This window comes from Sinohyriopsis cumingii, chromosome 6 (assembly GCF_028554795.1).
Source record: "Sinohyriopsis cumingii isolate HCF-2022 chromosome 6, ASM2855479v2, whole genome shotgun sequence".
In the NCBI taxonomy this organism is placed as follows: Eukaryota; Metazoa; Mollusca; class Bivalvia; order Unionida; family Unionidae; genus Sinohyriopsis; species Sinohyriopsis cumingii.
In genome coordinates, this window is record NC_142966.1 from 102361451 (window position 1) to 102384193 (window position 22743).

Consider the following 22743-nt stretch of genomic DNA (forward strand, 5'->3'; position numbering starts at 1 on the left):
ATCTTGATGTCAGTAAGTCATTGAGTTATTATGTAACACAAATCTTAATGTTTTTAAATCTTTGAGTAATTATGCAAGCACTACTAATGAATTGTTTCAATGTAAAATCGTTATTACTAGAAGTAATTGATTAATTATCTGACCATTATTAGTTCAATGTTATCTTTATTATTACATATGTTTAATGTCATGTTTTAATCTTATGACATTTAAAACATTTAGGTTCCCTTATTAACATATTGAAAGTGTTTTGTCTTTTCTGAAACTAAAGCTTTAAGTCTATTTGTATTGTTCTTGTATGGTTTGCATATGATTTACACATAAAATAACAATAACCATCAATTCTTTATTCATAGCAAGTTAAAACTGAACTCGTCATGTAACATTTGGCTAGTAAATTGGAACAATTTAAACAGTTAAGATAAGAACAACAATTGTATCCACAACTATTGTAAATGATACATTAATTGTGTAAAAATGGATTTAAAATTTATTCATCTTTAATTTGCTACCATAATTAAAGACAATAACTGACTAAACTGGATGACGGTGACAACTAAATGTAACGTATCGCAACAACAATTGATCTATAGTGTCCATCAAAGTTACTTATGGTATCAATCTATTTGATTTTCGCTACATATTTAACTGACACCCTTCCACCTACAGTAGTCGTACAGTCACTATTTCATTTTTCGGGTAGAATCTTTTCGACGTGTTTAATCGACATTGCCAGCATTCAGCTTGACCCAACGAGTGCGATGCTTGCTGCCCTAAAAAAGATGGGTTTAATCAACATTGTCACAATTCAACTTGACCCTAAGAGTGTGATACCTGCTGCTATAAGAGGACGTAAAGGCTGGCGTCCATGTTAAATGCATTATGCCACTGAGCTCATACACAATACTTGTAAGGAATAATGTAGAAATTACCCTCCAAATATAACAAACCTCATCGAACTATCTATGAAGATTTCAGCAGTTGCATTTTCGTTGGGAATTCAGTATGTCACGAACTTCCTCCATACAAATTAGTTCTAAACAAATAACTTGATTCACCCTATCAAACGCGGAGTAATTTAATATGATCTGAAATTTCATTTCTGCCTCTCTGAATTAATTTTGTCCAAAACACACATGCCCCATGGAAACCAAAATCAACGAATAGTCTTCGTTGCACTGGCAGATTGTAAGGAAGTATGAAACACGCTGATATTTGAATTTGAAACAAAAATATTTCCGAAATATTCCTCAGCCTTGTTTAATTTGGCGACTGATTAGGATTTCATTTCCACATTAGTTACGCTATAGTTACTTCCTGCATAGCACTTTAAAGCAAAGATAAATGAGTAGCAGACTGGATACCCAAATTTGTTATTTCTATCTGATCTATTCATATCTGCGAAGAGATGGTCATCAAGCACATGTTGCGTCAGGAACAAACGCTTTGCAGAAGGAGATTAACTTGAAAACCAGGATATTTCTTTTTGTAATTTTGCTTCAAAATAAATATAATAATATTTGAAATAATTTTTGCTACTCTAGGTTCAACCTTTATCTCACATTAGAAGATGTTGTTGTTGGGGTTTAATGCCATTTCTCATTGCTGGATAGGCTATACATGGCGGCCAATATAAATGATGGAGGAAGAACCCGGAATAGCTTGGATCACATATCCACAACGGTGGAGCCTGAAATTCTGACCGACGTGGATAGAAGAGTGATGGCGTTGATCGGTAAAGGCGAGCGCCTTAGACCACTCTGCTACCTGGGTCCCCCATCGGGGAAGAGCACGAATGATAAGAAGATTGGTTACAAAACGCAGCATTGAAGTCAATAACACAATCAAAACATATCCGGGATTGTGCAGACAATTTTCAGTTTTGTTTTGTGTGCGATTTGGATTTTTAACGTAGTTTTAACAATATCACAGTCATATTCCTACGATGTCTGCAGTGTGTCAGTTTATCGTGATGTCTACCACTGTGTTATTATGCCGCAAACATTTAGCATCATGACCGACCCAGTCACAATATCCTAACACTATACCAAAGACTTATAAAAATGGTGCTAAAAGCTGCCTCGCTTGGCGCTCATCGCTACGAGGTTAGTGTTAGAACTTGTAGATCTGGTGTCAGGATAATGTGACTGGGTGTGACATTATATTACATGTCTGCATTTATCTATGACTGACTGTAGACATCGTAGCAATATGGCTTAATTTTTTTAAAAGCTACGTTAAAAATCCAAATCACACACACACACACACACACACACACACACACTTGTCATCAAACGAGGTATCTGCTAGTACCACTCTTACAAGTCTTTTGTATGAATCCGCGACCTCCCGCATCCAGGGCGGACGCTAAAACCACTTAGGGCACGGGTGAGGTCTTGAACATAATACAACAAACCCTTCCATCTTCCACAATTCCTATCATGCACTCCTCTCCGAATTTAAAAACTATACAATAATATTTACCGACGGATCAAAGGATCAGGAAAAGGTTGCCACAGCCTTCATTAGTGGAAAACACACAACACAAGTTCGCTTACCAAATGGCACATTATTTTTTTCAGCCGAAATCAGAGTAATAGACCTTGCTCTGCAATATATCGAATATAAACGCATTTTAAACAGCATCGTCTTCTCTGATTCCCTATCAGTACTTCAGTCACTGCACAATAGAAAACTGGAGAACCCATTGTTGACCAATCTTCTCGTTCAACATAGCAAGCTGAGTACCTCGCACAATATCGTATACTGTTGGTTACCTAGCCATATTGGTATTAAAGGTAATGAAAATGCAGATCATGCTGCTAAAATGGCCCTATCCCAAGAACCATCTGAGTTTAAAATACCATGATTTTAAACCTAGTATCAAAGAGACTTTACGTCAGAAATGGCAGACATCATGGAATGACGCAGTGAATAATAATCTACATGCCATCAAAATAACCCTAGGAGAATGGACTCCCTCCAACAGAGCTATGTGTAAGGAGGATTTAGTCATTGCAAAAATTCGAATTGGTCACACTTATATAACACACTCCCACGTATTAAAAGGCAAAGACCGACCAGAGTGCGTTTCTTGCAATGAACCATTCACTGTTAAACACTTTATGACGGAGTGTTTCTACCTGCAACCTACGCGCGATCAGTATTACAATGTTCATGACATGAAGGAACTTTTTGATACAATAAACATCACCTGTGTTATATAGTTCCTGAAAGCAGTGAACATTTACTCTAAGCTCTAACTTTTACGCCATCAACTTGAGCATTGTTATGTAAAGTACTTTCCGTCCATTATCTTCAATAACCTTTGATCTGCCTTTATTAACATATACCATTTACATTCCCGTAGATCGGGAAAACCTGTTTATTACCGTTACCATTTTATCGTTTTATTTAGTTTTGATATCGCTGGCAGATGTAAAACATTTTATTCATTTTCACATAATCATACACATGACCTTTTGTATGGCGCTAAATAGCCTAACAGTGCTGGTACGCCGTTAAAACAAACAAACAAACAAACAAACAAACAAACATAACAAAACAAAAACTGAGGATTATATAAATATGGACTTTATCACTGGGAAATCTCAAATACGTTGATTTTTGACATTTTGACAACAATTTAGATTTACATCCTTGTCAATAGAAATCAAAGCTTCATTTGTCGATGTATATGTATGTATATATGTATGTATGTGTGTGTGTGTGTGTCTGTGTGTGTGTATGTCTGTCTGACAGGCTGAATGACTTTATTTACTCTTCAACAGAGATTACATCAGATTAATCAAATTCAGGATAATACAAGATCATGAAATACAACAGAAAAGTGACAAAAATACAACAATAGTACTATGTCAGCTACCCTACTCACAAAAAGAAATATCTCAAATACCTGCAATAATGCAAATCTGTAAGCAGAGCTAACTAGCATTTGGTTTAGCAATGCACTGATCTTGTAACAATCGCTTGATGATGAAAATATTTCGAAAATGTCAATACGACTATATTGTTATATGTTTAACATTAACCTTTAAATAGTAACGAAAAGGAAATGGAAAACTTATACAAGAGTAACTATATATATATATATATATATATATATGCATACGTGTGTCATGTAGAAAGAACTACATATATATATATATGTATATATATGTAATTCTTTCTACATGACACACGTATGCATGCATATATGTTTGTATGCATATATGCGTGCGCGTGTTAAACGTATTGTATTCCTGATTCACTTTCTGATTAACATATAAATATATATACACATATACACATCCATACACAGCTACACACACACACACACACACTCATATATATTGGCTAGAAGATAAGCCTCCGTATCTTCGAATATATTGACCTTTCTGCACTTGCGATGTACCCTCATGCTGTTGTTGGTTTTGTAAATAAATAAGTTATTGATCCTAAAACTCTAATGGTGAAGGTATATGATTCTACATCTGTTTAAAGTAACAAGTGCTGTGGTTGGAATTTCATTGATACCTTTTAATATTCAGTAGTTTTAAATTACTTTCCCTCTATAGCGAAGTGGTATTAAAATTCTGTGCTAGACTTAATTACTGAAAGATATAACTACTCTTTATGTATTACATAACCAACTTTTATTTCCATGGCTTATCACAAAACGAAAGTGGATCAGGAATACAATACGTAAAACAAGTGAGACGGGTTTATGTTGAAAAGCCTCTGCCTCCGAACACTATTAAACACGTCTCTGGTAGGATAACCATACGCTCTGGCTTTTATCTATGCACTGGATCAAATAAAAGGCTATCAACATGTGTACTGCTATGCAAAACCGATAGTGCCGATGGAACAGAAGCATCAGTATTTATCGGGAAACTGCTTTTGATTATCATTAACATGATTGCAGTCCGACCTTAGAGGAGTATTTGGGCGGAAAATTTGAGTTATATTCTGTGGAGGAATTTAACTCTTTAATGATTGACACCTTCACAAATTGAATTGCATCTAAACTGGAATCAAATCACCAATGTTTAGTTTCTTAATAATGCATACTAATTTTGTTGAGTGTATCTGCCTCGGGTAGAACCTTGAGCTCAGTTTAAAATCTAAAGCTGGTTCTAAGTTTTGTCAACATGTATTGGTGACATCTTTTAGTGTTTTCATGCTGCAAATACATCGAAGTTTAAATACTTTAACTATGTTTTGATTAATCCTTTTTTATTTTTTTATTTTACTGCTTTAAAAATAATTTTGTGTCTTCCGCACAAAATAGTGCACAAAGTTTCAATGTTTAAATATATAAACAGGGAACTTGCAACAAACTTTGATCTACCTTTCAGTCCGGTTATAAAACCTAATGACTTTGACACAGCCAGCGTTGGAAAAGAACACAACTTTCAAAAGCAAAGAATTCCAATTTTTTAAATAGTAAAATCCGGAAATAATTTACCATAGGACTTTCTCATGGAAAACATAACTTCTGTTTTCAAAGTGGAATCAAATGCACTGTTTAACGAGACAATCAGCGTGACTGCTAACCTGACATGTTGTCGACCGCTGCGTCATCAGGTCAGTACACTGATGCGGCCAGAGACGAGTATTCCCCTGTACTCGGTAATATTTGTATTATCGGTTGTAGGGAATATTTTGGTGATTCTAACACTGGTGCGCAATAAGAGGATGAGGACCGTCACAAATATCTACTTGTTGAACTTGGCGATAAGCGATTTGCTTCTTTCCGTTCTGTGTATGCCCTTTTCTCTTGTGCCAATGTTAATGAACGAATTTATCTTCGGGGCCTTTATGTGTGTTCTGGTGCGTTACTTGCAAGGTAAGTTTACTTTTAAGTTTATTTATTCTCCGTTCTGAGATCTTAATTGTTAGCAAAGGCTAGCTTGGATTTGACCGGAAAAATGAATCATTAATGACTAACAATGCCATATCTGGATTATATATGTGAATGAAGTTTTATTTTTTACAGTATAATTTGGTGATCAATTACCACAAAAGCTTTTAGCCTCCGTTACATTTTTGACATGACGATAAATCAGTAGAAGTATTTTAAAACAAATCAACAATCAGTTTAATCGGCTGTTACACGCTCTTGCCTTCTTTGTTTTTTGTTACTTCCACCCCATGTCTCTCCCAATATTCCATTCGTTACTTAATTATTAGTTTTTGGGGTCTGCTCTCCTTTCTTTACATCTTTTCATATTCGTGCATTGTATTCATGTTTACATCTGTTTAAGATGTACTTTATACCGTTTCTTTGACTTGTGTTTCCAATGTTTCTTTATTTCGTTTTACTTTCTCTTTCGTTCCTCCTTCTCTAATCTATATTTATTGTTACATCTATCCATCCATCCATCCTTTCGTCTGCCCTTCCATCGATCGATCGATCGATCGATCTATCATCTATCTATCTATCTACTTTTATCTTTTGCCTTGCACTTTATTGATATGAATGAATATGGAATAATCACTGATTGTAAACATCAGTAGTTACTTCATGCTAGAACATTTTCAGTATTTACAATGACTAGTGCAATGGTTTTGGAGAATTAATGGAGCTTATTCCAGCTATATTGTCCTGCGTTATGGCACGACTCCTTGTAAATGGTCAGCATCATTACGGATATCATTTTATTACACAAAAGTCAAATTATATGAGTAACGTACTTTAATATAAGGCAGTTTCCTGTACGGCGGAATATTCCATAGGTCCCATGAACAGTGACATGACGAGGGAGTGTTGTATTACCATTTTTCCAGAATGTGCACGATGTCAAATACTTTTCCCTATAAAGACACAATTTTTCTTATCTCAGTCTGGTCGTCTCAGTACCGTCGTCTCAATCATGGCGTCTACGCGCTAGGAACTACTTTTTAAAAGAAGAAACCCCTCTTGTCTTCTGCTGTACCTGACGAAGTTGTTTAAAATAAAACAACAACAGCAGATATATAATATAAATATATTTATTCGTTAAGCAACTTAATGTGTCACCAACGTTGCTAACACACCTTATAAAACGTTTTGAGAGGGACACACACACACATCCAAGTTGAGATATTTGGTATTTTGCTAGAAACTACACACATCATGTCGAATTTTATCCTATCGAAATGCTTCATGTGAAACTACTTAGGTACTTTTAGCTAGATTTAATGACGGTGAACTGAAAATTTACTGAACTACAGATAGGATGAAACTAACGATGCTACGAACTATAAGAGAAAACACTGCTCCAGACACAGACATTACACATCACAGGCTACAAAAGTCCACACGCGAGAGCATCCGCAAATCTGGCAAAAACCAGAAATATGTTATGTCAGACCTGCGGGTTTCAAACTTTTTCAAACATCCTCAACTAGCCCCAATTATATCAAACACTGTAAACTAATGAACATTCTTGCATTTACCAATCAGAGCGGTTCATTCATCAATCCTTACCAATCAGAGTATTTTATTCGTAAGTCCACACGTTATTCCACAAGGTTTCCATGCAGCGTATCATTGTAACAGTAATAGCAATACTTGCCATATTTCCAGACAGAAAATATTAATTTCCAAGAATATCATGAATTAGAAAACTCCTCACAGTCAAGACGCATTGGAGTTGTGTACTTCATCGAACGGTTGCCTACCATAGAACTTTTTCCAAATTAGAACTGTCCAAAGTTAAAAGTTATCGCATACAATATATTCATTACGTACTGTTCTTTTCATATGACAGCCATCGATTTAATGTTATAACACAGTAATAATATTAAATGGTTTTATGGTTCTATTTTCTTATGCTTAGAACTTGCGTACGTAGAATTAACAGTTCACGCCATTGCACTCGTTATCATATTCGTATTAATGCGCGATTAAAAAAATAAAAGCACGTTAATCGAGAAATTCATGATAGAATATTTGAAACAGGTAACAATCATAACTTTTTCTTAATTTTTTTATACTTCTTTTCTAAGAGTAGCATATGTTGCTAGATTTTTACTTCGATTGTTATTGAGATCTTCATAAAATAATACAAAACCTGATTACCTTTACATAAAGTGAGAGGCAATAACAGTACCTGATGAATAATGCTATCTAATTTGCAAACGTGCTGGGTTATTTTAATTTAAGTGTTAAAAAAATGGTTGCGAAAAATAATCTAATTTGTGTGTGTGCCAAGACAAGGAAATCCTAGTGGCGGGCTTACATCTTTTGTCACACCCCTCGGCAGAGCCTTGTGGGGAGATACCTATTTTAACCCGTTTACTAGAATTTCCTTGTCTCGGTGCAAACCCCAACATAATCCAACATAGATTATCTTACTCTACGCTAAAAGTTAAAAGGAAAAACAATTGTGAATCCCTGTATCAATTCTCTATCTGATAGTTTCATTAGAACCAGTGGTATTTCAACGCTGATGCTTCATGAGCATATAGTCTAGAATAATATGCCTAGCTTTCATGTATACACACTTAATATAGTAATTTATTACGTCTGCATTGGTGAATGTATACATCGTTGAAATGGGAGTTTCACATGGTTGGATCCTGGTAATTATGATATGAGTGAGTATGAGCATGCGTGGGTTTTTCTGTAACAATTACTTTAAATCATATTTCGTTTTCCAAGTTGTCCAGACAGCGGAGAGAGAGAGAGAGAGAGAGAGAGAGAGAGAGAGAGAGAGATTTCAGTAAGCAATGATCATTATGTGGCATCATTAACAAAGAAGGTTCATCTTTCTCAGCTATTACAAGGTTAAAGACAAGTGGATAGCCCAAGGTGAGGAATTAATGTAACCCTTCTATGAAATTAAATGAAAACTAGGGTCAAAGAAATGAACTGATTCTGTGTAACTACGATCTAATCTGAAGAAAGACAAATAATTAGATTCTGTCTCATAAAATGCCGGGTAATAGGAAACATATTGAACGAATTGAGAAATGTACGAGTGATGGCATAATTAAATTTCCTGCCTGTCTATTTTCAATGGACTCGAAACTTGTTGTACACTAAGAAACCGTTGTGGTGCGATTAACATTTGTAACTCTAAGACCAAGAAGATTTTATAACCATTTAAACTAGGGAGAGACTATAAATAATGATTGATAAACAGACTAGAAGACTGTGTTTCTCAGTATCTGACTCAGTATGTAAGTAAGCCTTTATTTTTACCACAAAATTACTTTATGTATACATACTTCAGTCTTAAATGCTGTAAAAAAAGTATGACTAAACAAAATATCAATTTGTTTTTCTTGCATCTCGATTTATTTAGTCTCCATTACCTACCACCCTAGTACAGGTAAATAAGAAGACAGGGTATAATTGAAACGAAAAAAGAAAAAAAAATAACTCAGAGACTTTATTATAATATTATATTTTGGCCGTAGAGGGCGACCAGGGGCCCACTGGTAAGAAACACCCGGGCCTCTCACAGTTCTTTTTCAAACAAAGATTTTCTTTTATAAAATTATAAAGTTTTGTTCGACCCTGGCCACTCACGTAGCCCGAGGTCCAGAGGATATATCCACTGTTGCCCCCTCCTCCATTGTCGACCCTGTTCATAATGACTCAATCTTAGAGAGAACAAAGTCCATCCAAGAATTCGGGATATGTAAACTAATGAAAACAAACTTTATCCAAAACCTAAACGAAAAGTTTCTAAGATTGCGACCTTGAACTCAAGACCAAGATGGCAAACAAGCGGAAAGAGAACTGTACGTCATTATAATTATCTAAAGTAGGAAGAAAATCAATTAAGGGGTTTAATAAATGTACTCAAAAGAAAGTGTCACTAAACAACGAAAATTTATACAGCTGTAACATTGGTCAGAAGGGTTACAATGGGCAGGTGTGTGTATCACAAAATGAGTGTGTGTATGTGTGTGATTTGGATTTTTAACGTAGCTTTAACAATTTTTTCAGTCATATCCCTACGATGTCTGCAGAATGTCAGTTTCTAGTGATGTCTAGCACTGGGGCATCATGCCGCAGACATGTAGCATGATATCCCACCCCATTACGTTATCCTGACACCAGCCCGACCAGTCATAACACTAACCTGTTAATGCCGAGCGCCTAGCGATAATTAGGAAAATTATCTATATTGTATGTACGTTTAAAAACATTTTAGTTGCCAACAGTTGTTATCTTGAGGTCCCTGGCAATAGGGGAAAATATCGTCCTCAAGCTATGCTCACGCGGGCGTTTCATTCGCTCGGTAGAATGACCCTTTGCACGTAACAATAGGATAATACTTAACGACAAAACATTTACATGAATCTCAGAGAGTGGAAACGCATTATGTCGAGTAAGATACAAAATTAATTACCTTTGTACTCTAAAGAGTAAAGGAAGACACGGAGTGTTTTCAATACGCGTACTCTAATTTTAATTTAAACCCGTTTATTCTTTAAAAACTTCAACATACTTAGTACTTCTACATATAATTTATAAAACACAGACAGTTTTCTGTTAAGTCCTTGCCGCATAAAACATCAGTCCATTTTGTGCCTTAAAGGAAAGCAAAGATTTAAAGATGTTTTCAATAACGTCCTTGCTAAATTCACTGTGCATTTTCACAAGTATAAAAGAAACCGTACAATGTACTTTGGGTGTGTTTTCGTTAAATTCAACGTTAAATTCGATTAACCTTATACTTTATACTCCAACACAGAATCCAGCTGACATTCGAATTAACTTAAAAAAAAACGGAACCATGTAAATAATTTAATAAAGAAACGAATCATGTAAGACATGCTAAAAGACCATTATAGCCCGCTGCGTCACACTAACAATCGGTGTCTTGCGGCACTTATATGTGCGCATGCGTTTGCGGAGGGAGGAAAGGAAGGAAAGAAAATGGAGCGGAGAGATGGTGATCATGTACGCGATGGTCTTTTATGGAGACAGTAAAGCATCTGCGATTTTGATGGCGGGGATATCACAAAGCTGGGTAACAACACCTATGTATACATTACATACAGGTTCGAAATTGAGATTTTTTTATATATATAAATAACATGCAAGATGCCACAGTAACGTGTTTACTGATCCCGTCTAAATTTCACTCATCCTGTTAAAACGAAACAGAGCCAGATCAGCTTCAAATTTAACATTTATTATGTATTGGCATCAGCGCAAAACAATAACAACCGTATTTCACCAACAAGAATCTTCAAGATGCTTTTGTTAAAAATGCCACCATTTTCTCTATTGCTGATGAGCCAGCTTTGATTTCAGTTACAATTTATGAAAGCTTTTAGGTCAACAATCAACGAATGAAGTACACAGCACACCTTTGTATTTCACCGGAACCTCTCTATTTATGGGCACTTCTCCATACTTTATTTATGTCAAGATAACGGCCATTGAAGTGTCCCCCTCTGTTTCCGAAAATATTAAAGGCTTTTATGCGCCTATACAGAAAGTGCTCAACAATACAGCAACTCCCGGGATTACTTCAGCCCTGTGTTCATTTGTCCATCATTGTTTGGTACTTTCTTGGTTTCTTCTCGTAAACATATGTACGACCGCACTCTCTCTCGGTCATCATCTATTTTCTCTTCCTTTGCACACCTTTCAAATACTTACACGTCTACAGTTGTCACCGCACAGTTTTTCTACTGTTTATTAAATCATACTATTCGGCATAATTCTGGACCAAACGACCAGTTCTGATTGGTCATTACTAGCCTGACACCTTGAGCATTTTGTTATTATTAGTAACGAAATAAATTCTTGAGGGCAGTGCACAAGTCTAGTTCTACGTGCGTGAATACTCTTTAGGCTCTAATTTCACTCATTTACTTCATGAGCGAAGAACAATGAATTTTTTAAAACCTGTCCATTTGCGCCGCGAGGATACACCTCGTCAGCTGCAGGTTGTTGGTACGTATTCGTTAACACAATAAACATATCAATGAAACATGAAAGAGAAGTCCGAATCACGGCCATCTCCAAAACAATAAACTGCTATGGTAGCTGTGAAGTGAAAATATTATTACGACTGGCAGAGTTGCAATGGACTAAACAAAATGTTTCCACTTTACTGGGTTTTACTGGTTCGCCAGGAAATATCTAACTGCCGGATATAGGATTAACGTTAATTTCTAGCCCTACATACATATACAAAATCTTACCTTAAAAGACAAAACACAATAAATGTGGTAACATAGACTTAAAGAAAAAAACGTTTGTTATAATTTCAAATTCCAATTAATAACACTTTTAATACGAAAAATGAAAAACCAGAAGACTTTTTGTTAAAACATCGCTTGCTCAGATTGATACATTGGTCGTTGCTGGTGAAGGGGTTAGAGTCGTCACAGATCCGTTAGATCCGACCTATTTAAACTGAAGCTTTGAATGACTTGGGAGTTTATCTTTTAGATCGTGCTTAATTATTTTGTTTACTTTTGCGCTGTACCACTAATTAGGGGGCCAAGGTAAGCTTGTTGTCAAATTTGATTTCATAAGCAGCTTATTTTGGTTTGCAAACAACGCTCACCAATCCCCTTTTATCCATTTTTGCAAACATGATCCTGTGTATCATGAAAGTTTAAATCCCCAATTAAACAATTTTTAGTATTGTATTTCCTCCGGAGACTTGCACTTAACTATGTTACAAATTGTCGAAGACTAAAGTGTAACAAGTATGGGTCACACTGAATATTGAGCAGAAACATGACATGAATGTGATAACAATGAAGAAATAACAATGAGCCTCTACTTGTACAGCTCCTATACAAAATAAAGAGAAAATGAAATAAAAATAAGATATCACTTGAAACTTACCTGTTTTACTTTATCGTTTGGTTTGATACATTCTGATGACACTTCCTCGTTGTTTAAAAGGTCTACGGTGTTGACCTTTTTAAACGTTCGGAGAGAGAGAGAGAGAGAGAGAGAGAGAGAGAGAGAGAGAGAGAGAGAGAGAGGAAAATAATTAAGTCTTAATATGTAAATATACCATACGTAAGGAAATACATTTTTGATCCATGTGAAAATGTATCCATTTCAATATATCATGATGTAAAGAGATCCATTTCAATATATCATTATGACAAGAGATCCATTTCAATATATCATGATGCAAAGAGATCCATTTTAATATATCAATATGACAAGAGATCCATTTCAATATATGAAGATGACAAAAGATTCATTTCAATATATCATTATGATAAGAGATCTATTTCAATATATCAAGATGAAAAGAGATCCATTTCAATATATCATGATGGAAAGAGATCTATTTCAATATATCATGATGGAAAGAGATCCATTTTAATATATCATTATGACAAGAAATCCATTTCAATAGCAAGATGACAAGAGATCCATTTTAATATATCATTATGACAAGAGATCCATTTCAATATATCATGATGAATACGTAATATATTGAAAACAATTAAGACCACTCTATTGCAACATGAGAACTTATATCTATCTTTGAGAAATTTTAGTTGTTCTTTTTCGCCAGTCTCAGTTCTAACTAAACATCATCTTAGGAGAAGAATACTTCGAACAATCTCACTGTGTTAAAGTGACTCACTTCCTAAAATTAGTAAGGAATATGCGAATATCGGTAAATAATATGCTACCATACTGGGTCAAAATTATTTTCACTTATGAGTTGCATAGATATGATCGAAAGCAAATGAAGATTGCATGCAATCGTTTTCATCCAAATAGTCTAGAACACATTTTTGGTCAATGATAGTTTCGAGCACTTCAGTCATTCCAATAAATTATTAAATATGGTAACGTTAGGACTAAAATGTTAATGAGAGCACATTGTAACCTGATCAACAGCATTAATGGTGTTAGAATGTTTTGGCTCTTGAAAGGTATCACACAAGATGAAAATTAACAGGCTTGTTTGGAATCCATTCTCACGAATTCCTATTATTTTCTAAATATATCTTCAATTAAGCTTTGGCTTACCTGAGATCCTCAGCTGAAGACTTAATATTTTCCAGCTAATGCCACTGAGGTAATATTTGCTAATTACAAGAAAGGAAAATTAGTGCATTTGTTTACTAGGTCTGTAGTAAACACGTTCATCAGCAGAACAAAATAACGATTATTATATGCTCATTTTTTTTCTTTCTCCGTTAACTTTAAATTGTCGGAATCGTTCAATATTTTACGATTTTGAACTCGCGTGCACTTCATATTGCACTCGTAAAGGAACCACTTTCTATTGTAATAAACAATGAACGCAGACGCCAGTACTTTTGATATGTAAACAAATCATGTACATTCACGTGGTAGGCGCTTTACGTTATGATTGATTAAATTTGTTTCTGAATGAACTAAAGCAGATGTTTCGTGGACTACCGCGTACCAGCTGCTTTGCTACATTGCTCGTTAACTTTTTTGATACAATGTTTCGGATTTGGGTGGGCGATATACGCCAGATTGTATAAAATTGCTTGGTCCCTACAAATAACATGCAAATGACAAGGCATAAACTATCTTTTCTAGACGGTTATAAGAATGGCAAAAAGCATACTTACAGTTTTACATCCTGAATTCTTCAAAATGTATTTTCTAAGCTCGGCAAATCGAATTACATGAGCCATATTATGGGTTCTCAAGCTTGATTACACATTTCGAAATTGTACTGTAAATTTCAATTATATTCCAAGTACAATTACATCCTCCTAATTGCATTCAAAATAAAGATAACATTGTATTCGATAGCGTCTTTTTGATAATTGCAATTAAAAACTTTATATTTTCACCACATTATGATTTCAAACATTCAATGACAGAACAGAAACACACCTGCAGATGTCAACACGCTGCTCCGTCGCAGCTGAAATCCGATGTTGTTCATGTAGAAATGGCACATATAAATCCAGTCCATAATCACGAAATTTCGTAGATACGACACAAATACCAAAATATATTCATTCCAGATTAAATAGAAAAGTTGTTGCAATGCGCATTCATTCACAATATGACTCCAAATTTCAATTTTAAGTAGACCAAAACTCCATTTTCTTTCGACTAAGTTCAAATTTATCTGGGCGGAGTTATGTGCGCATTAATAATGTTGTTGTTGTGTAATGAAGAATATTCACTTGTATTTTTAGTTTGGAATACGCCATACGTTCAGTTACTTTGTTTCGTTTAGTGTATTTTTGTTTTCATAATTAAGCCTTAGGTAGAATAAGAAAATGGGCATATATAAAAAGGTTACTGCATTTGTATGGGGAAATGTGAACTCGTTTTGTCGGATGAATATACTGCACTCCCATGGTCATGCAGTATTTCCATCCGAAAAACTCGTTCATATTTCCCGATACAACTACAGAAACCTATAAACATAGAACAAATATCGAATGTATAATTCAATTTTAACATGAGGAGGTTCTAACATGAGTACTTGGCCACAACATGTGCGGATAATGAAATGTAAAGATGTAAATCAGAATTCATCTATCTACCCGATTTTAGAGTAACGATTCCGTTTTGTTCGTACTGAAATGAAAGAACAGGACGCATCTCATTCACCCACTGGTTCGTAAATACGAATTTATTCATAAATGCACAGTATGAGGATTTATCAATAAATGCATATTATGAGGATTTGTCCATAAATGCGAAGAATCAAGATTTGTCCATTACAGTACGTGGATTTATCCATAAATGCACTGCATGAGGATTTATCTATACATGAATGGCATGAGGATTTATCCATAAATAAATAGTATGAGGATTTGTCCAGAAATGCATAGTATGAGGATTTAGTCATAACTGCATAGTAAGCCGATATATCCATAAATGTACAGTATGATGATTTATTCATAAATGCATAGTGTGAGGATTTATTCATAAATGCATAGTGTGAGGATTTAGTCATAAATGCACAGTATGCCGATTTATCAATACATGTACAGTTTGATGATTTTTATAAAAGCTTTCTCATTAATGCATAGTATGAGGATTTAGCCATGAATGCACAGTATGAGGATTTTATCCATAAATACATAGTATGAGGATTTACTCATAAATGCACAGAATGAGAATTAATCCATAAATGCATATAATGAGGATTAATCCATAAATGCATAGTATGAGGATTTTACCAATAAATGAATATTATGAGAATTTATGTATTGATGCATAGTATGAGGATTTATTCATAAATGCACAGTACGAGGATTAATCCATAAATGCATATTATGAGGATTTATCTATAAATGCGTGGTAAGAATATTTATTCATAATTGCACAGTATTAGGATTTATCCCTAAATGCACATTATGATGATTTATCTATAAATGCATAGTATGAGGATTAATACATAAATGCACAGTATGAGGATTTTAGCCATAAATGCATAGTATGAGGATTTATCCCTAAATACATAGTATGAGGATTTATCCATAAATGAATAGCATGAGGATTTATCCATAAATGCATATTATGAGGAATTATATATGAATGCGCATTATGAAGATTCTATCCGTAAATGCATAGTATGAGGATTTATTCATAAGTGCATAGTATGAGGATTTATCCCTAAATGCAGATATGATGATTTATCCATAAATGCATAGTATGAGGATTGATCCATAAATGCACAGTATGAGGATTTTATCCATAAATGCATAGTATGAGGATTTATCCATAAATAAATGGCATGAGGATTTATCCATGAATGCACAGCGTGAGGATTTTATCCATAAATGCATAGTATGAGGATTTATCCGTAAATGAATATTATAAGTATTCATCTATAAATGCACATTATGAGGATTTATCCGTAAATGCATAGTATGAGGATTTATTCATAAATGCTTAGTATGAGGATTTATCCATAAATGGATAATATGAGGATTTATCCATAAATGCACATTATGGTGATTAATCCATAAATTCCCAGTACCAGGAATGGTATACAGTGAAGAGAATAATCAGTGTCACGAGGTCATACCTGAAATTTACATTTGACCAAGAACTAAAGAAAATTAGTTAAGCTTGGAAATAGTTATATGTAAATCAGAAAATTGGCAATATATTTTAATTAAGTCTTTCTTTTGTTTGAGCAATTGAACTACACGTCTCTTTCACAAACAGTAGTTATTGATCTGACAAATGTGGTATTTATTATGCTGTTTCAGTGTAAATCACCATTATTCAGTATGATTTATTCGCAGAAACAAATGACTCCAATCAGAATTTTAGGACATGACATCCTTTCCAATGCTTGCAAGTCGACACCTTTCATGCAACAATTGATGCGAAATAAACTGTTGCATTTGTTTCCACGTCACGCATATGTTTGCCGATATATCATATTTTACAATTAATCTTGGAGTTTTAACACAGGAGTTTGAGTTGACTTTAGCCACGGGGAATTTCCATTAATATGTTTCTCATTCATTTTCCTTGCTCGATTTGATGGATATTTGTAAGACGCTCAGTCGAATGATTTATGGATGCTAGACTTCATGACTTGGTACCATAGAATGTTTGGTAAAAGGTCCGATACTATGGTACATTCTTAGCATACCCACAATGCGTTTGAAAGCTGGTTTCCCTGTCTTATTAGTCCCGATTTTAGCATACCCATAGAGCGTTTGGAAGCTAGTTTCTCTGTCTTATTAGTCCCGATTTTAGCATACCCATAGAGCGTTTGGAAACTAGTTTCTCTGTCTTATTAGTCCCAATTTTAGCATACCCAGAGAGTGTTTGGAAGCTAGTTTCTCTGTCTTATTAGTCCCGATTTTAGCATACCCATTGAGCGTTTGGAAGCTAGTTTCTCTGTCCTTATTAGTCCCGATTTTAGTAATTAGGAAGCTGGTTTCCCTGTCGTATTAGTCCCAATTTTATCACACCCAAAGAGTGTTTGGAAGCTAGCTTCCCTGTCTTATTAGTCCGATTTTATCATACCCAGAGAGCGTTTGGAACCTGGTTTCCGTATCATTTTAGTCCCGATTTTAGCATACCCACAGAGCGTTTGGAAGCTGGTTTCCCTATGTTCTTATTCCAAAGTTTTGCATACCTGAAGAGCTTTGGAAACTGAATACCCTTTCTTAAAATCTAATTTAAGGCCATTTCATCATCACCTGGAATAGCTAAATACCATCATGCAATTTGATGTTTCAAAGACTAACACTATAACACAGTATATGGAACCACCTTATTTTGTCTAGGAGATACATAAGTACAAGCTCATTGTTAGTTACTTCTGCTTTTAGTATATGTTACATTCCAGCTAATATCATAGAGTCGTTAATTTCGAACCAATATAAAGCTTAAGGTCCAAAGATTGTTTAACGTACCAATAATATATATTTTCCATGTCGATCGATTTAAATCGTCCTCTAAAATTATCTCGAAACAATACGCTGTCAGCCTTCAACATACTTGAGTCATAGAATAATAACTGCGTGAAGATACGAATAGTTTTAAAGTTTCCTACATTATCTTGTCTGTAAAGACAATTTAATCATGTGTTGACATGTACATTTAATGGAATAGAGCATGCGTTTGGCATTTTGAATTTTCATCAATCTTTTGACTAACTCCTTGTTTTTAACATGATGAGGTAGTTCACTTTACTCTATAACCGCTGCAAAGTTTTTGCTGATATATTCGATTCAATTCACTCGTCACCTCAATGAACATTAGTGAATAACAACACGAGTATGCATAGTTTTCCATGTCAAAAAGTATTTTCAGTTGTTTCATTGTGGCTTGTTTTCTTTTTGATGTATGGTAATGCCTTTTCCACAAGATTTGGTATCGTATGCCTAATTTCAATTGTATTTACGTCTTTCGAACAATCTGGCTTGAATTATCGATCCGTTAAAAGCTTTTTTTTCCCCCCCGTAATATTAACGTAAACAATTCTTTCTCAGAAATAAAAGTTACTTTGTTTTACTTATCTGATTAATATTCGTGATTTTATAGAGGTACTCATCATTGGCGAAATGCCAGTTTTTCTTCCGTCCAAAATGCGGCTTATTTAGATTCACTTTGAAGGGATTTCTTTATCTGGTCCCGTATTTTTTCCTTCTTATAACGGATTTATTTTTTTTCTTTGTACTCATTCTGCCGTCAAAAAATAACATTCAATGAAAGTAGCAAAAAGTACAAATCTTAGGAGCTAATTCACTTATCGTTTAAATGAAAGATGAATTAATATATTTTGAGGGATACGTGTGGATTTAGTATGTCATGTTTTATTCTATCCCAATATAAATTTCAAGAAAGGTAATAAAGCAGTGATATCATTCACTATAAATAATGTCATGAGCAGAACAAATGTTTTGCAAAATTGGATTGGTTATTATTTTTTAGCAATAATTCTCAGTAAAGTTCATAAGTTGTTAACCACTTACACTTGACTAGAGAGAACAAATTAAGACAGCCTAGTCCCATCTATATTGTCGTGTGAGTATAAAAAAATGTACAACAAAACCTACTGCAGAGGAGTACACCGTATACAAGACTCCTGCCCTAAAGCTTTCTTATTTATGAGGATTACACCGTATAAAGGACACTTGTCCTAAAAATAATTTTATTTATGAGGAGTACACCGTATAAATTACACCTGTTCTAAAGGTTTCTTATTTATGAGGATTACACCGTATAAAGGACACTCGTCCTAAAAATAATTTTATTTATGAGGAGTACACCGTATAAAGTACACCTGTCCTAAAGATTTCTTACTTATGAGGAGTACGCCGTATAAAGTACACCTGTCCTAAAGGTTTTTTCTTACTTATGAGGAGTACACCGTATAAAGTACACCTGTCTTAAGGTTTCTTACTTATGAGGAGTAAACTGTGTAAAGGACACCTGTCCTAAAGGTTTTTCATTTATGAGGAGTACACCGTATAAAGTACACCTGTCCTAAAGGTTTTTCATTTATGAGGAGTACACCGTATAGAGGACACCTGTCCTAAAGATTTCTTACTTATGAGCAATAAGCTTAAATTCAAATTAAAATCTCCCAAATAAGATAGGTTATTTAGAATGAAACTACGTCATGGAGATTTATCAGTCTGGTATAGAGGTCAAACTTGAGAAAAATCGGAAAGTTCACTGATTCTTGCTTTATTCTAACTGATACTATAGACTTTCAAAATGAGGACACTTTAAGCTTATATTGGAGTTTCCTGTTAAAAAGGCTTGAAATTATAGGAATTGCTATTAATGACTAATCTTATGAATTATTTTCTAAATTTCTGATAATAAGTCTATATAATGGATATTGTCCCCCCCCCCGGGAATTTTTTGTCGTTCTTTGATGAGCTTTCTTAAAAAAAGAGAGCTTATTTTTAAATGTACATATAAATGATATGAGAGACGAAAGAAAACCAGACTATATCTAATTCAATCCACCCCACCCTCCCTCGAGAGTCCTTCCCTAGATTCTAGTCTAAACCAAATCATTACGACCTGCAGGCCACTATTAGATTAGTTAACGAACGTATAGCACTTATGTATATTTTTACACTCAGAATTTAAAACGGAAATTAAACCGCTGACTATAACAAAACCATCCCAATTTTATATTTCATAATAGAAAATATGATTTATGTAGGTTACTTCCGAAATTTTATTTGTGCAAAATTTTAGAAGTTCTTAATATGCAGACTGAAAGACGATGTAATAGGGCATCATACATATTCATTGCTTGAGATAGGGCTTCGCACATATACATTGCTTCAGATAGGGCGTCGCACATTTACATTGCTTCAGATAAGGCGTCGCACATTTACATTACTTCAGATAGGACGTCGCACATTTAAATTGCTTGAGATAGTGCGGTGCTCATATTCATTGCTTGAGATAGGGCGTGGCACATATACAGTGCTTGATATAGGGCATCGCAGATGTACATTGCTTGATACAGGGCGTCGCACAATTACATATTGTGAGATAGGGCGTAACACATATTCATTGCTTGAGATAGGGCGTAGCACATATACATTACTTGACATAGGGCGTCGCAGATGTACACTGCTTGATACAGGGCGTCGCACAATTACATTGCTTGAGATATGGCGTCGCACATATTCATTGCTTGAGATAGGGCGTGGTACATACAGGGGGTTTCACGGTTGCAACGGAGTTACTGATCGTAGGGCCTAAAATTACCCCCCTTAGCTCCAATGCGCATGCACACAAAATATTTGCAGTTCTGGATAGTTCACCGTTCTAGGACACACGGTACTAATTCAACTCCAATGGTAAACATATGGAAACACCATCATATTCAAAATTCAATAACTTAAAATTTCTGGGTGCTGATGATGAGACCTATAATTCTCCATACACATCTAACCTTGGTGCAAGCTTATGTGTGGAGAGCACCATATGACCCGCGGCATTTTGTTTACACACATGTGCATGAAATACATGTTGTTGATTCTGCACCAAATGAATCAGGTGCTACTTTCATTATTGAGTACTCCTGAGTCAAGCCTGTAAGAATGCTAAAATAGCATCAGTAGAAATTTGTCTATATTTTTTTAAAAATTACATATAGGATAAGGTCTCAAAAAATATTTTTACTAAAATTTTAATTTTCATTATTAACCAATTATGGACCACCAAACCCGTAAATACTCTATTATTTGTTCACCCATTTCTAGACTGGTTCACAGTTCTTCCGTATAGTTAGTGCCGTGTGTCCTTGGTTAGCGAAATATAAAGTCAATAAAGGAAGGAATCTTAGCTGTACTACAGATCATTATGGTTAAACCAATGAATCAATTATATGTCAAACATCTTTTGTTCGTCCTAGGAGAATAATTATAGATATTAAATCAAATAATTAGATTCAGTGTCCATACTTACATTATATCAGTTATTTAAATAATATTTACTTTCCATACTTGAATGATATCAAATAATTAAATTAAATACACTGTCTATACCTGATAATATGATTCATTATCCATAATTTCAGATACATTTGTAGGAACATTTCACTTTGTTCTCCGATTTTAAACATTTATTGCACATTTAGGCTATATAACTTTAACGAAAACAATCTCAACAATTTGCATTTTTCAAATGTTGACATATCCTTCTTTCTCAGTTACTTTCTCAAGGCTAATAGATCGTTTATAAACGAGTTAAGAAAGTTATAACACAAATTTGATAAGAAAATTATAACACGAATTCGATAAGTCTGCTGATTTGTAATGCTGAATATTTTATACCAGAAAATGTTTTTTTTTTAAAAAAAAATAAAAATGGAACACGTATTTTAATGTATTCGGAGGAACTTAACAAAACAATAATTACATTAACTATCATAACGATAAAGGAGTGTAATTAATGCAGACCGAATATTTATCCATATTTGGGTGTAAATATCGTACAATATTCAGATTAAATAGCATGCCCAATGACGTATTTTGTTTCATTTTCTTTTTGACTTTTGAAACATCTAGTATTGGACGGTGCATGCAGTAACTTTCAGCGAGATTTTTCTTTGCTTATGCTGACACGTAATAACTCTCAAATTTGCTGGGGTCTTTAGACAAACATTTCTGATTGCCACCAACAAATTCATCTAGAACAGCCTTATTAAAGTTAGTTTAATTCTGTTTAACTTTCCTCGCATCAAAACTGTAAGTTTTAAAGATCCAGTTAGTTCACAGATTCCGTTCTATTACTTTGCTTCGCCTTTTGAATCAATATTGATCTACGTGACCGGATATAAAATTGCAAACAGT

General features: G+C 34.4%; 1 protein-coding gene across 1 annotated transcript in view; it reads left to right on the top strand.

Moving 5' to 3' along the window:
* Nucleotides 1–4869: 4869 nt before the first annotated feature.
* The window catches only part of LOC149797584 (cholecystokinin receptor type A-like), an 83815-nt gene continuing 65941 nt past the window's right edge, over nt 4870–22743 (top strand). Inside the window, exon 1 of the mRNA XM_089962487.1 lies at nt 4870–5851. Coding sequence (XP_089818613.1) covers nt 5485–5851 — 367 coding nt within the window. The 5' untranslated portion in view covers nt 4870–5484. The remainder of the gene's footprint in view (nt 5852–22743) is intronic.